Source organism: Kickxella alabastrina (assembly GCF_025024165.1).
Source record: "Kickxella alabastrina strain RSA 675 chromosome Unknown BX661scaffold_25, whole genome shotgun sequence".
Taxonomy (NCBI): Eukaryota; Fungi; Kickxellomycota; class Kickxellomycetes; order Kickxellales; family Kickxellaceae; genus Kickxella; species Kickxella alabastrina.
Genome location: NW_026251496.1, coordinates 66444 through 82340, shown reverse-complemented (window position 1 = coordinate 82340; position 15897 = coordinate 66444). Strand labels below are relative to the sequence as shown.

Sequence of the window (15897 nt, the reverse complement as noted above, 5' to 3'; positions counted from 1 at the left end):
CTTAATTCAGTAACAATTTTTCTTGACGCTGTTTAAATTAGCAGTAAACTTGCTGTTGAGTTTGTCTTCTGAGTAAACTGGGGTGGTGCTGGAGACATCAAAAAAGTATGCATTTCCAACGCTGTTGTTGTTGCTGCTGGCGACAGGACTCGAAATGTTTAATATGATCCCATCGCAAATTTAAAAGGTAATGCTTGTTATAATTATATATGTATGAGGCAACGATAATATTTGTTTTTTATGTAGTAAATTTCTATAAAATTACAAATAATCTATATTTTCTACAATAATGGATTTTACTCAAACTTTGTATATGGTCAGCAGAAGCATGCTTATATACTTTATTATTACCCATGGGGCGGGGGCATCATCACATGTAACGCTTAAAAATAGTAAAATGTAAGTAAAAAATTAAAGCAGGATATCCACTGTATTTAACAAGGTCACTTAATGTTGCGTGCCTAACATAAATTTTAAAGGCATACGCCAACTTTTGAATAAGCATTGATGCCCAAAATGAGTTGTGATTTTATAATTAGTAAATAATTGAAGACAATAAAGTGGCTTTTATTCACTTTATTCTGCTAATAATAATTCCTGATTGAGCACATTCTAAATTGGTATTTTTAAGATAATATAAAATTCAGGTAGCCAAACATCATGCAATAGTATTGTAATGCAGGGTGAGAATGCTTCCATGACACTTTTATAAATATACCATTTTTGATATGTGCGCAGCATTCTATTTTTGAATTGAAGTATACATTTACTTATACTTTCAATACCAAAATAAAAAATAAAAAGCCGCTTGTGGCTACAGTATATTGGTTGAAGACAATTAACTGATTAACCAATTTTGACTATTCCAGCCAAACACAGTTATATGTTATTATCTTTGCTTTTCCCAGTGCATAGCACATATATTTAATACACTTCTACACATAATTTTTATTTTTCATGTTTACAAAACGTTTATATAATTTCCCAGATTTTAACAACTGTGGTAAAAAATACCATTCAAGTATAATTTTAAATTGAATTAAATTATTACTATTTGCTAAAAATAGTTCATTACATTGACCAACGCGCTAACAATTGGGGGACTAGAATATAATTTGTATTCAACCTATATTCCCGGTGTGTTTATATTTTTACACTTATTTACTCATCTTTATACACATGATGCTGTACTGCAAAAAATAAATCTACATATAGGTTCAATTAATAATAAGTGGTATGAGCATTATAATAATGCATATAAAATAAACTTTTCAAGCTAAAAATGCTGATATAATGTTTTATATAAGCTAACTTTTTTGTTCAACAAAATTACTAACAGTTATATTTTAATTAATATAGATTGTATCTACCCAAACTTATTTTTGAAGTTTTTCCACAAAGTCTAGGGAAATATCCGCAGACGAATCCTTTTGATCCAGCACATTCTCCTTATTAACTGGTTCATTATCTGCGCTGATTTCAGACAAGTCATGGGGTACAAGTCCAGACATAGCAATTCCAGCTATAAGCATCGAGACAATACAGCAAAAAGTAATATTCTTTTGTGTACTCACATACGCATCCTGCACAATGGCTCGCTGGTCCACAGGCAATCCTAAAAAGTAATTAATATTGTTGATCGCGCTGTCAATATCCACATCCATGCGCATGTGTCCCTTGAGCTTTGAGGGCAATGTGTTGACCCACACGGTTGTTGCTGTGGCTTCGCCCAGGACGTTTCCAAGACAAGCCACCATGCTATACAATGTTATGGCAATCGGCAAGTCTACAGTAGATACGGATGCTTGAATTCCAATACCGACGCAGCAGGTAACTATGCCATCGCCGATACCTTGCAGAAGCTGCACGATGGCAATCTCTGTAATGGCTACTCCATTTGCTTTTCCGCCGCGCGAGTGAACCATTATGCAAATATTGACAAGCCATAGTGCCCAGCCGATCCACGACCAGCGGCGGTACCGCTTGGAGTACTGCATTGCTAGGCCGCCAAGAAACATGCCAATGTAGAACCCAGTGGCTCCAAGCTGTAAAAACATGGCTGTCCTTGATGATACCTCGCTTGTGACCTGAGTGTAAGGGTTGAAGTAATATAGTGAGATCTTGGATGAGTAGTTGAAGAATATGTTGGCAATAATGGCGCAGGTGAATGTGCGCGACTTGAACAACCTGAAGGGCACCAGGGGGAATTTTGCCACAAAACGCTCATAGTACACGAATATGGTCAGGACAAGTGCACCGATGCAGAGGGGCGCAATGAATTGCACACTGCCCCATCCATACATAATGTTAAGCTCCATGCCAAGTGGCGCAAGTAAGGCCAAAAGGCCGCCGCTGATCAGGACAAGTCCGAAAATGTCAAGATCTACGAGCGCATTATTGATGCGCTTCAATATTGGACTCCTATTGTTTTCAGCCTTTAATTCTGAAATGCTGTTTAAAACAGCACGCGCACGTCTGTCCTGGATGTATAAGCTGCAGAGTGCCGGCATAGCGCAGGCAACAGCCAGAATGGCCAGAATTCCATAGACCCACTGCCATCTGTCAATCAAGCTATTACCGACCTCAACTCCTAGATAATAATTAACAATGTTTGGAACAGAAACGTAAGCTGCAACCGATGCTCGCATATGAATAGGCAGTATTTCGGCGAGAATAATTGCCACCAAGGTTTTATAGCCGGCTTGACCTAGCACCGAAATAGAAGTTCCGCCAAAAATAGTCGAAAAGTTATTGGAAAAGGAACATATTAACGAGCCCAGCACCTCAAACACCATGGCCAGCAGTAGGGCCTGAAAATGGCCAAATACGTCAGACATTTTGGCAAAAACAGGACGTATAACGGCAATCAGCACGTTAGATGTTGTTCCAATAAAACCGGCGCGCGACATGGCATTAAAGTCGCTGAGAACATTGGGCTGCACTGTAGTGGTGGAGCTTGTGTACATGGCAATAATAAAGTTTAAGAAAAAAAGTCCAATAATAATCAAAATTTTGTCGAAGCGGCGCCACTCAGTAACAACCTTTTTCTGAGCACCGCCCAGAGTTGTATTAAGTGCATCATTGTTTTTGTCTGCTTGTGAGTTGTTAAGTTTAGTGTCCAGCACACCGTACACTTCCGCTTCTTTAATGCTGATTTTACTTTTGCCGGCCCCAACATCAGGAAATATCTGCTGGGAATGCATAGCAAAAATAGAGCGTTGTTATTGTTTTCACTGAAATATGTCAAGGAATTGTGCGTATTTTCTTTGAATAAATAAATCAGTAAAATAAATATGGAAATAAAGATCAGGAATACTGTTATCTTGTTATCTTATTTATAAACAAAATGCATTATATGCGGAATATTTATTATATATGTGTGCAGATGTGTGCAGATGTGTGCAGTGGTTGGCCAAAAAAACAGGCAACATAAGATATTGCTTATTTCCACACAATTAATTGCGCGTGACATAGCCAGTATCCACATTGGTTTATGTAAAAACGTATGCCAATGGAGAAATCATTATGTATATATTTTCTTCAAAAATATGGAGAAAAGCAAACAATTTATAAAATGCGTCTTGAATTTCTTCGTTATAACTCGATTTGCAAATGGCCTGTGGATAATTAAAGATAATTGTAAATGCATTGATTGGCATTATTCAACTATTCAATAATTCTTGAAATTTTTTGAATTGATTGCCAGCTTTCAATATTGGTTTAGTACATCAATTTATTTTTAAAATTTTGAATAATGGGTATGTGATTTCTACAAATACATGATTAAATTGCATTAATGCAATATAAAGCGTTTTATTTGAGCGGGTAGTAAATTTACAAATTCAGTATAATTAAGCCTTACCATTAATAATTACCCAATATTTAAAGTTGTGTATTTCAAGTTTAGGGCATTATAAGTTTTTTTTGGTAAAATAGGCAATTTGGTTGCTTAAATCGACTAAAAAAGTTCAAAACGGAATTCCAATGGAAGAAAAGCCTTGCGCATTAGCAAATTTGGAGAGTGAGGCAGCATGCTCCATTAAAATATATTGCATAGATGCTAAATATATTTTCTATATAGAATATCAGCTGTGTGAGGCTTAAAAAAGTGGCGCAAGATTGTGGAATAACTATTTGTATTTTTGTAGAAAACTATTTTCAATTAAATCAAGGTGTAATTATAATAATTTAATATCGCCTTGATTTTGTACTTGATCGCATGTTTATTTAATTACCATTACCATTACCCATGTTTTATATTTAATTTTTCCAGAGGCAAGTTGTAATTGTGTGACAGCCAATTTGTAAATAATAAAAGTACAATATGCAAGGTGATATGTAAGTTCTGCACATGTAAGCAACTATGCAATGCATACGCAGCACATGTATTATTTTTCGTTTTCATTTGTGAATTATTATTGTAACAATAAGCTTTTGAATATAAAATTCCAATAACTTGTACTTCACATTTGATTTTTCTTTCTGATAGCACTAACAACAACAATAATAACATATATTTTGGAGAAATAAGCTTATATATTTATGCACAGCCAAGAAAATCAAATATGAATTGGAAAATTGAAAATAATATAATCACCAATTAAATCAGTAATGAACGATATAAATAAAGAAATAAAAAGATGAGGGTTGAGGTTAAGAAGGAAGATTAGTAGTAATAAAATTATAAAGCCTAAATGGTAAACGTAAGCCAATATTTTCTGTAAAACAAAGGCGTATTTTCAGAAAACAAAAAATACAATGTGTGTGTGGAAGAGTCAGCACATATCATAGAGAAACATACATGGAATTGTGTCTTATTCCAGTGTACTTGGTCTTGGGGTACCTCTCTCAGCTATTTTCTTTTGCTCATTTATTATATGTACTTGGTCAAACATGAGGTGGTCAAAGTACTGGTCCCAGCTGCTCATTGAGCATAAGCATATTGTACAGGTGGGCTCAACCGCCGGCTGGAGTGTTGCTGTGAAGGGGTTTACCCAATATCTCCGTAACTGCGCAGATGGGGAGACTGGATGAGTAAGTCCCTGCTGTTGCTGTTGCTGTTGCTGTTGCTGTTGCTGTTCTGTTGCTGTTGCTGTTGCTGTTGCTCATACTTGTTGTTTTGTGACTGCCGCTGTTGATTATTTTCTTCGTGGTTGCAGTGTCGATACACATAGTCCAAAGTAAGTATAGTAATAGTTAGAATAACTAAAAGTGAATGCACTGTAAGAGCGGGCAAATAATTATTTAATAATATTAAAATACACAGAGGAAAAAAGAGAAAGTGAGGTTCGGTAGTGGTAAAGGTAAAAGGGTATATAAATAAGTGGCTGCGTGGGATTACAAAAATAAAAATAGGCGATGAAGGGTGAAAAAAATAAGTGGGGGAAGAAAGAGCAGGCGGTTGACTGCAACAGGTACGCTTGATTGTCAGCAAATATAAAAAGAAACCTATTTTCTCATTAACCAAACCCAACCTCTTTTGAATAATGTAATTCAAAATAAAAAACATTCAAGCCAAGCAAAAAAAGAAAGAAAAGAAAGAATAGGCTTTGCGTGTAAACCATGTGAGACTTCTCCATCATACTCCGCCTCTCACCCACCCACCCGTCCCCGCGCTTTTTTCCCTTCCTTTATATGAATGGTTTGTAGGGGACTTTTAATAGAAAGGTAAAAAGAACAGACGATGCTAACAAATAAAAATTATGTAAAATAAAAATTGTGTTGCTAAAGAGTGTGTGATGGAACAATTGTAAAGTTGTTACAGCAGAATAATGGACATTGGGGATGGATGGGATGGATGGGATGGAGAGTAGACGAATGGACGAATGGTGAATGACTATCACAAGACATAGTCTTTTTTATTTTGAGTAGCGTGGTTGATGTTTGAAAAATAAATCGGAATGAAACAATAGATAAAGTGAGAGTAAATATACATGCAAGGTGAGGCGAGGCGAGGCGAGGCAAGGCGAGGGGACGTGAGGTGAGGAGAGGCGACGTGAGGTGAGAAGAGACGTATGGTGTGAAATCGGGTAATATACTCAAAAATAACAAAGGTTGTAGTATATTTATTTTTACTTGCAAATGATAAAAGCAACTATATTTTCTAAAAAGAGTTTGAAACATTATTGAGTTTTCTCTGCTTCGAGTAGGGCGGTAAACCTTGCATTGAGGTCAACTTGGAGCTGCTCGAGGCTGGTCACCAGGGTAGCTGTTCTGACAGTGGACGCAGTGGATGTAATGGCAAATGGCTCGTGGCGGCGGCTGCCATCAGTCGAGGCGTCGCAGTAGTATTCGGCAGATATGGCAGACATTTTGAATTTTTTATTTTGTAAAGGCTGGTGACGATTTAGAGGGGAAGTAAAATAATGGTGTGGTTTGGTGAAAATATATGGAGGGAGAGTGATTAGATAATTTAGATATTTGATCAAGGCGCGCCGTCGGATTTTGGGAATGCGATCAATTAGGCCTGACGTTGTATGCGCGCTATGTTATTATCCCTGCCCAACACTGTATGCGCGCTATGGATCCATTTTTTACGCGAAAAAGACGGGCGAGACTAACAAAACACAAATTCGCCTTTCTAATTCCTGTTCGTTCATTCCACTTTTCTTTACATACAACTAGAATAAATAACCCGAATCCATAAGCACACCCTTTCTATATCCTTAGCACACCGCACTGCATTACATTACTCTAGAATGCAGTACCAGTACGTCGTATCGGCACACAAGAGCAGCGCGGTGTCGGCCTGCGCCAGCGGCCGGTTCACATCACCACAGAACGACAACCTCATAGTGGCGCGCGGCAACCGGCTCGAAATCACATGTCTGGACAAGGCGGCCGGCGCGCTGGCGCCAATGGGCAGCGAGCATCGGCTCAACGGGCACATCGCACACCTCTTTGCACTGCAGCCAGCAGACCGCCCCACAGCACTTCTCCTGGCGCTCTCAGCGAAACAGCAGTATGCAGTTCTCTCGTGGGACGCGGCTAGCGGCCAGGTGGTGACGGAGGGCGCGGGCGAGATCAGCGAGCGCACCGGACGGCGGCGCGAGGGCCGCAGCCTGGCGGCGGTGGACGCACAGAGTCGCGCGTTTGCCGTGTGCGCGTACCAGGGAATAGTGCACGTGTTTGCGGTGGACGCGCGCGTGCGGCGCGGGGTGCGTGCGGCGCCGGCGCACTTCATCGACGAGGTGCGGGCGCTGGACATGTGCTTTTTGGCCGGCGACACGCTGGAGCTGGCGGTGCTCTCGGAGGACGCGGAGGGCGCGCGGCGCGTGCGCGTCTACGCTGTCGGCGCCGAGCGGATGGAGGAGCTGTGGGTGTGCGCGGTGGACGCGGCGGCGACGCACGTGGTGGCGCTGGGCGGCGGGCGGCTGCTGGTGGTGGGCGACGACGCCGTCTCGGTGGTGGGCAGCGGCGGCCGGGTGCGCGGCGTGGCGCGGCGCGCTGCGCGGGTGGCGGCGGTTGCGTGGGTTGAGCGCGGCGCGCGGCTGCTGGTGGCCGACAGCGACGGTTTGCTGTCGCTGGTGGTCGTGCGGCCAGCCGGCGTCTTTGTTGAGCGGCTGGGCGCGGTGCCAGTAGCGTCGGCGCTGGCGTACCTAGGCGACGGCTGTGTGTTCGTCGGGTCTGCGTGCGGCGACTCGCTGCTCGCGCGCCTGCGGTTGACGCCAATCCCCGAGCCGCAGCTACCCGCGGGCCTGGCGGACAGCGTGCTGGCGCAGCGCATGGCCACGGGCGACTCGTTCATCGAGCCGCTGGCGGCGTTCGCATGCCTGGCGCCGCTGGTCGACCTGTGCGTGGCCGGGCAGGGCGCCGGCAAAGGCGAAGGCGGCGGCGGCGGCGTGGCGGCTGGCAGCGTCGTCGCGTGCTCGGGCCATCGCACAACACCGTCCATCCGCGTCGTGCGCAACGGCGTCGGCGTCGAGCCTCTGGCACAGCTGGACTGCGACGGCGTGGCGCGCACATGGGCGCTGACGCTGGCCGGCAGCACAGACGCGGGCTGCACACAGCGCCGCGTGCTGGTGGTGGCCAGCCTGGCCGCGGCGTCGCGCGTGCTTGCGTGGACCGAGATGGCCGGCCACGCCGAGATGGCCGACCACGTCGAGATGGCCGAGCTGGCGCCGTGCGGGTGGGCGACCGACCGGCCGACGCTGGCCGCCGGCGCTACGGCGTCGGGCGCCTGTGCCGTGCAGGTGACGCGCGACCATGTCACTTTGCTCGACTTCGGCGGCCGCGCCGTCGCGCAGTGGCCGGCGGCGCCAGGGCAGCCGATTAGCGTCGCGGCTGTTAGCGGCGACGCGGTGGTCGTGGCCAGCGGCGCCCGCCTTGCGCTCCTGCACGTGCGCGGCGACGCCAGCGTGGTCTGCGTGTCGGAGCGCGTGCTGCCTAGCGCCGTTGCGTGCATCGGTGTGCAGATGCCGGATGCAGAGCACGTGGCTGTGGGGCTGTGGGACGGCGACGTGCAGGTGCTGACGCTGCCGGCGCTCGGCCGCGCGGCGCTGCGGGTGCCGGCGCTGGGCGCGCCCGCGCGGTCGCTGCTGCTGTGCACGCTGGGCAGCGCCTGCTACCTTCTGGTGGGCACGGGCGACGGGCGGCTGCACCAGCTGGCGCTGCTGGACTTGTTCCTGGGCGTGCGCGACCACCGGTGCGTGACTCTGGGCGTGCAGCCGCTGCTGCTGGCGCCGTTCTTCAACCGCGGCCAGCTCAACGTCTTTGCCGCATGCGACCACTCAGCGGTGCTGTTTGCTGCGCCGGCGCACCGCGGCCGCCTTATGTATGCCAACGTTGACGCGCCCGAGATCGCCTGTGCGGCCCCAGTCGTCGGCTCGGCAGAGTTCCCCGACGCGCTGTGTCTGGTGTCCGGTGGCCGCCTGTGGGTTGGCCGCCCGGACCCCGTGCAGCGCCTGCACGTGCGCGCCTGGCCGCTGCCGCCGTGGGCCGCGCCGCACCGCATTGCGTTTAACGGCGCCGTCTACGCGCTGGCGACCACGCACGAGGCAGTCGGCGATGCGGCGGGCGGCGATGGGCCTGGCGAGTTTGGGCGGCTGTCGGTACTGTCGGCGCAGTCGATGGGCGTGCTGGGCAGCGTTCTGCTGGAGCCGTTTGAGATGCCCGAGAGCCTGTGCGTGGCCGACGGGCTGGATGTGCAGCGCAGCGGCGTGTTTGCGATGGGGTCTTCCGTAGTGCTGCCGGGCGACGACGATGCGCGCAGTGGCCGCGTGCTGCTGGCGCAGTGGGACGCGCGCGCGCGCAGGCTGCTGGTGGTCGGCGAGCTGGCGGTGCTGGGCGCCGTGTACGCGCTGGCGCCGTTCCGCGGCATGCTGGTGGCCGCCGTCGGCAGCCGCCTGCTGCTGCTTGCCTGGCAGAAGCGCACGCAGCCGCTGGCGGCGCCAGCCTCCACGGACGCTATCGGCTGGGCGCTGGACGCGGACTGGGAGCTCGTTGTTGTGTGCTCGCAGCAGGCGCAGATTGCAGCGCTGAGCCTGTGCATTAGCGGCGACACCATTGTGGTGGGCGACGTGCTGGCGTCCGCCGCGGTGTTCCGCTACCGCGAGGACGGCGGGCGCCACCGGTTGGTGCCTGTGGCGCGCGATGCCGCTGGCGTGTGGACAACAGCCGTGGCTGCGCTGCCGCCACCGCTGCCGCAGAACCGCGCACTGCTGGCGCCGCCGCCCGTTGACATGGAGATGTCCGCCCGACTGCCGGTGTTCGACCAGGCGTTTGCCTCTGCTGAGTGCGTCCGCTTTGTGGTTGCCGACGCGCACCACAATATCATCCGCATAGCTGTGCCCGGTGCTGCTGCTGCTGCTGCTGCTGCTTCTGAGGACGCGGATGTTGAGGACCGCACGGCGGTGGAGGCGCGGTGGCACTTGGGCGACCAGATCAACGTCATCCGCGCAGGTGCGCTGGTGATGGACATTCCGGACCCGGAGTTCCCCGATTTCTTGCGGCCACATCTTCTCTTTGGCACGCTGCAGGGCGCGCTGGGCGTCATGGCGTCGGTGGAGAACGGCCATATTGGCCGCATCCTCGACCGTCTGCAGACCAACTTGGCTCACCTGGTGCCGACCCCCGGAATGTGGGATTATCAGAAGTGGCGCGCGTACAAGAGCGACCAGAGGGAGTGCATGGCTTTTGGTGTGTTGGACGGCGATTTGATCGAGACCTTTTTGGATTTACCCACAGAGATACAGCGCAAGGTGTTTACTGGTAACGAGACTGCCACTGCCACTGCCACTGCCACTGCCACTGCTGCAGGTGGTGATCCCAGTGATTCTGAGAGGGAGAGAAAGTTGGAGTATTGGTCGAGGTATGAGCGTGTTGAGGTTGAGAGTGCTTGCACTTGTTTGGCGGTCTTGGGTGTATCGAATATCGCTTTGAAAGAAAATGTCGACTTGGATTTTGTCATGCGATTGGTTGAGAGTTTGACTCGATTGCATTGAGCCACTCTTTTTATTTATTGGCTTATTTCTTTTATAAAATAGAGTATGTGTGCTTTCTTTTATTTTTCCTTTATTTTTTGTTTAGCGGTTTTTTTTGTTTTTGTTTAAAAGAAAATTTTCTTTTATTTTCTTTTTTGGCTTTGTAAAATACAAATTATTTTTTGATTGCTTGGCTTTTCTTTATTTTTGGTTTTTGGTTTTCTTATAAAAGGCAGCAACCTAACGTCTCATCCTCCTACCTTTTCTTTTTTATTATCAACATCAACATCAACATCAAAAGCATAGACATTTGTACACTTTACTTCAATTATTTAAAAAAAAACATTATTATTCTTCATAAATTAATTTTATATTTTTGTATCATCACAACCCTAAACATAATGTCCGTCAAGATTGCCAGATCCCCTGCTCAGTTCTCTCAGCTGCTTGCAGACTATCCTAAGCTTGTCATCTTCTTCTTCCGTCAGTCCTCTGTGCCGGCAGATATTCTCGCACGCTACGGCGACGTTGCCCGCCGCATCCCCTCGCACCAATTTGCATACATTGACGTTGAACGTAGCCCTGTGCTCTCCACCGTGGAGTACTTTGCATCGGCACAGCATGGGATCTCCGTGTTTTACAACCACGCTCATGTGAAGAACTTTGAGGGCCTGGAAATGAGTTTTACAACAAGATGGATTCTTTGGATGCTAAAATGCTCGAGGATATGGTCAGGGTTGTGAATACGGAGGGAAGCGCGGCAATGGTTGGCTTTTACTTGCAGAAGCTGGTTGATGAGCAGATTAGAGCTTTGAAGGCAGAGGGGGTACAGAAGAACATTACCTTTAATGTGTCTATTAACCTCAAGGTCGAGTGAGTGGTTTTTTTCAATTAGTTTATTTCGTCGTTTTTATATTATATTTATACAAATACCATATTTACTAACCTTCCAGCTTGATATTATTTTATTGAAAATTATATTATTAACCAGATACAATTGGTGGTCCCGGATTTGAATATCGCAAAATTGGCTACTCCTTAGATATCTCTGGAATTGCAGCTCTATATGTAAAACTAATTTCCTATCCAGAGCTGGTGGCTTTCATGCATGATGTACTCTTTTTTGCTACCAGACAGATATGAAAATACTTATTCACATTCCCATTTTCATTTTCATTGCCATTCCGCTCCTTTCTCTACTGGCAGATAAAATTAAATTAACCATAAATATTGTTGTACCTGGCGCATCACCGCTTTTGTCGCTTCCTTCAATTTCAACTCCCTGCGGCGCAGTATCTTTAGACTATTGGCTACTTTATGCGCTGTTCACCATTTTTTTTGCTTCTGGCGCGCATTGCTGGCGACTTTTTGACATTTACCAGTATTAACTTGATTACAGTCAATGTTGCGCCTTCAAGGGCAGATCTGGGCTTTATGAATGGTGCACAGCTTGATAGTCATATTGTTTACAAGATTTTTAAGCTCTGCTTGTTTTTGGAACTGCATGAAGTTGGTCAATTAGGCACTTTCTGCCATTCCTGTTTAACTCGCATTTTGTATGGATGCTGTGAACGCTATTAATGGCCATTGCTTCTAACATGTTCCATAATCTTCCGAGCTCTTTCAAAAATAAAAGTTGCCGCAGATATTAAAACTAGAAATAACCACATTAAAAATAGAAAGACAATGTCAGGACAAGGATTGAGTTAACGAGGGTACGTATTGGTTGATGGCGATCAACTGATTAACCAGTCTTGGCTGTTTAGCCACACAAACAATAAGTCACACAGTGACCAGAGCAATATGCTCTCTAGTCTTTACCTTTCGCAGTGCATAACACTTGTTATTAAATAAACTTCATAGCATTATACTTTATCTACACGTTCATAGAACGTCCTATATTCCAACAGTACGCAATTGCAATTAAACAACAAACTATTCTTATGTGAACTCAGCTTTTGAAGCGCACGTCTCTTTAGTTTACAAGTAATGTCGTAGAACCATAGCTTTTTTTGCTTTTTATATTTAAAAATATGTTAATCAATTTAGAATTATTGACACACCTTCATACAAAACGCTGCGGCCACTTTTTACAAAGCAGCTAGTGTAGTGTATTTGAAAGGCCCAGTACATTTTTTTTCGAAAAACAAAATAAATTGATAAATAAAAATACCCTTTTTTATAAAAAAAAAATTTCTTTCTTTCTCACTCTACATACTGAACTCATTATATATTTTTGCATTGACACCACCAGCCTATTACCCATTTTTATCCATTGCCATGACCAACGCCAACAAAGTTACTGTTGCTGCTAGCCGCATGGCGGAAGTAATTATCCGCGAAATACTCACTTACGTCGCCGACTGCTCGTTGGATATTACGAATTGGAAAAAGTGTCTTCCAATCCTAGCCGTTTGTCGCAATTGGAGAGAAGCTGCTTGTCCTATTGCGTATCGCACCGCGTATATTGAGTACAAAGGACATCGCCGATGCATTATACTGTGGCCAGAAAGCCTGTGTACTGCTGAGGCTTGGTCCAACAATATTCAATTGGCATATGTGACTGGAAACTTTAAGTACGTGAGGAGTTTTCATTTTGGATTATACACGCACTCAGTTATCGGGTGTTTTATTGATAATGCTCAGCAACTGCTGCAGCTGCAATATCTCGACTGGTCCAATGTTACGTCTCTGAGCTATAGAGGTTTATTGGATAATCCCTCGTTTGAAGAGACAGATACAGTTGACCATATGATTGAGCTGGTTGCATATCACTTGACTGGAATTGAACATTTAAATGTCAAATTATTTGGCGTATTCGCTGGTAAGCCCGTTGCTCAGCAAGTTTTAGTTGAAAAGTATGCAAGGCAGCTAATGACTCTCAAATGCAATACTATGGTTAAAGCGCCTGAATGCGGGTTTTCAAATAGGTTGACTGCGCTGTCTATCGGGCTACCTAAATACCACGCACAATTATTCTCGAGCATTGATACTCGAACTCTGAAAAGGCTGTGTTTAACTAATGTCCGAGAAACGTTTAAATGGATGTACACTGATAATCAAAATACAAATCGACTGGCAGAGTTTCCCAACCTGGAAAGCTTGGAAATGGGATTTAATGACCAGTATGAGAATGGCAACAATGCAAGTGATTTTGAGAGTGATTATGAGAGCGATTATGAGAGTGATTTTGAGAGTGATTCTAAGGGTGATGGTGATAGGTCTGCCACATACCATCATTCGTTTTTTATCGCAGAAAACCAAGCCGTCCAGTTTCCCAAGCTTGAAAATTTATTTTTAGCAAATTTGGTGATTACTTTGAAGGATTTACTTGCAGACAATGTTCAACATAAAATTCCCGTGTTTGAAGACCTACAAACATATGAAGGCATAGAATGGCTAAGTGAAAAACGCACCCAAAATACGAAAATACACATTACAAAGTGGTATTGTTCCAAGATGTCAAAAAAAGCAGGGTATGGTGGAAAATATGTTAACTATGGCAGTTACATTCGTGAAACTAATTTGGCACTAGATGAAGAGACGATGTGCAATATTGGAAATAGTATTGCAATGCAGCCAGGCAATATTGATTGCTCAAGCCTGTGCAAACTCTGCTTGCTCTATGACATGGGAATCAGTGAGATCATCGTGATTTTGCACCACCTGCCAAACCTTACGGAACTGGAGATATGTCACTTTGTATGCCAGGGCTATGTAGATCCCGAAGGCCATGGTATAAATAAGGATTTAGAAAGCCCAGTTCAATCTATTTGCAGCAGACTCAAGAAATTGATGATAAAAAAGCGCTGGCAAGTAAATGATCCACATTTGGCAAATGAGTTGGCCAATTTGTTTATTCGGATTAATTTGTTGAAATCAGTGTTTGTGCCGCCTGGTATTCTCAACATCATGGGCGGGCTCGCAGAAAAATACGGCAGGACATATCCTCATATGAAAACCCTGCAGTACAACGTGTATGACTCTGAATTCTGTTGACGTGAACTGCAACCAGAATGGGTGTGTTGGTATATTGGGATCGGCTGATCAACCAGCCTTCATAGCTGCTGTTGATCTACCAGAGCTGGATGCAGCCAGGCATGATTACACTACATTGTTTACCTTTTTAGTTACGCAGTGACACACACCACATATTTTTTCTCCCTCACCTCTCCAATGCATAGCACTAATAGTATTCATCTTATTTAATCATATTATATTCTTGTTGGAATATAGGAGTTTTCTATGAACGTGTAGATAAACTATAAGGATATAAAGTATATTTAATAAATAAGTGCTATGCACCGCGAAAGGTAAAGACTAGAGAGCATATTGCTCTGGTCACTATGTGACTTATTGTTTGTGTGGCTAAACAGCCAAGACTGGTTAATCAGTTGATCGCCATCAACCAATAATTCTTTTATACCCCGTTCACAGAGCGTACATACTTCAACGGGGTGACTAGTGTTAATAAAAATTAATACGCGCAATTATAAAGTATATTTTGTAAAAACGGATTGGGACAAACCAATTTGAACAGCACTTTTCTATGTCTTTGAATTTTTCTAATCTTCAGATTCGTATCGATATTTATTTTGTTCTCATACTAACCTCGTTCTCTGCCAATTTGCACATCAGTTACTATATTAAAACAGCATATTAATTGCCGTGCTTGTGTGTGGTTTGCTGATGTGCGCCAACTATTTATAAAACAATGGATGAAAATTGAATATTATTTTGGAACGAATTAAATGAAAAATTAGAACACACCGAACTATTTATAAAGCAATTGCCCCTAGTTTTTTTTTATCGAGTCTGCATGTTGTAGTAATAGTGGAGGCCAAAACGTGACGTGAGCAAAAATAAAATAAGTGCCTGCATATCCGACTTTTGATTTGCACATATTCTTGTCTTATCCCCTTGTTTTCTCTACCCTTCCTTGCATCATGTTATGTGCATCTCGAGGTCACCTGTCGGGGATTCGAAAGTCGGAAGACCCAAAAACAATGAAAAAGACGCCAAGCTTGCTTCTGCTCATTTTTTACAAGAAAAAAGAAGAGCAAGGGTGGGAAGCTGAGGAGAGGGAACAATTTAGTCTTTCCTCTCTTTCCATTTCCTTCCTTCCTTCTTTCTCTTTCTGCTATTCTTAAAATAATAAATCGCTCTACATTGCCCTTTTTTCTCTCGTGCGTCATCCAATTAATCCCTTTATACAATCCAAGGGCTTGGCAGTTTTTATACAGAAACACGCGCATACACGAATAAGCTACACACAAAGTGTAATTTTTTTTGAAGCAGGGCCATCTTTGTATCTTTTACTTCACATATACCTCTGCCATTTTAATCCTTTTCATTGTTATCGTTTCGTAAACCACACTCACTCACTCACAAATTCCAATGAACAATCAACCTCCGGTCAATCAGAATTCGGGGGAGAGACCGTTTTCGCCAACAAATCCATTCAGCAATGTGAACG

At 44.9% G+C, this 15897-nt stretch overlaps 4 protein-coding genes across 4 annotated transcripts; 3 read left to right on the top strand and 1 right to left on the bottom strand.

Moving 5' to 3' along the window:
• Positions 1-1260: 1260 nt before the first annotated feature.
• On the bottom strand, positions 1261-3086 carry BX661DRAFT_187395 (uncharacterized protein). Its single transcript, XM_051537203.1, has one exon. It carries the CDS (start codon positions 2964-2966, stop codon positions 1377-1379), a length of 1590 nt encoding a protein of 529 aa, XP_051389355.1. The 5' UTR covers positions 2967-3086; the 3' UTR covers positions 1261-1376.
• A 3409-nt stretch (positions 3087-6495) lies between these two features.
• Positions 6496-11438, top strand: BX661DRAFT_226406 (mono-functional DNA-alkylating methyl methanesulfonate N-term-domain-containing protein). The gene is made up of 3 exons (XM_051538969.1): positions 6496-10325; positions 10865-11074; positions 11104-11438. The coding sequence occupies exons 1-3, from the start codon at positions 6699-6701 to the stop codon at positions 11296-11298; spliced, it is 4032 nt and encodes a 1343-aa protein (XP_051389354.1). The 5' UTR covers positions 6496-6698; the 3' UTR covers positions 11299-11438.
• Positions 11439-11467: 29 nt separating this feature from the next.
• On the top strand, positions 11468-11828 carry BX661DRAFT_187387 (uncharacterized protein). Its single transcript, XM_051537202.1, has one exon. It carries the CDS (start codon positions 11561-11563, stop codon positions 11807-11809), a length of 249 nt encoding a protein of 82 aa, XP_051389353.1. The 5' UTR covers positions 11468-11560; the 3' UTR covers positions 11810-11828.
• A 796-nt stretch (positions 11829-12624) lies between these two features.
• Positions 12625-14570, top strand: BX661DRAFT_59069 (uncharacterized protein). Its single transcript, XM_051539292.1, has one exon. The coding sequence runs from the start codon at positions 12702-12704 to the stop codon at positions 14418-14420; it is 1719 nt and encodes a 572-aa protein (XP_051389352.1). The 5' UTR covers positions 12625-12701; the 3' UTR covers positions 14421-14570.
• The last annotated feature ends 1327 nt before the right edge of the window (positions 14571-15897 follow it).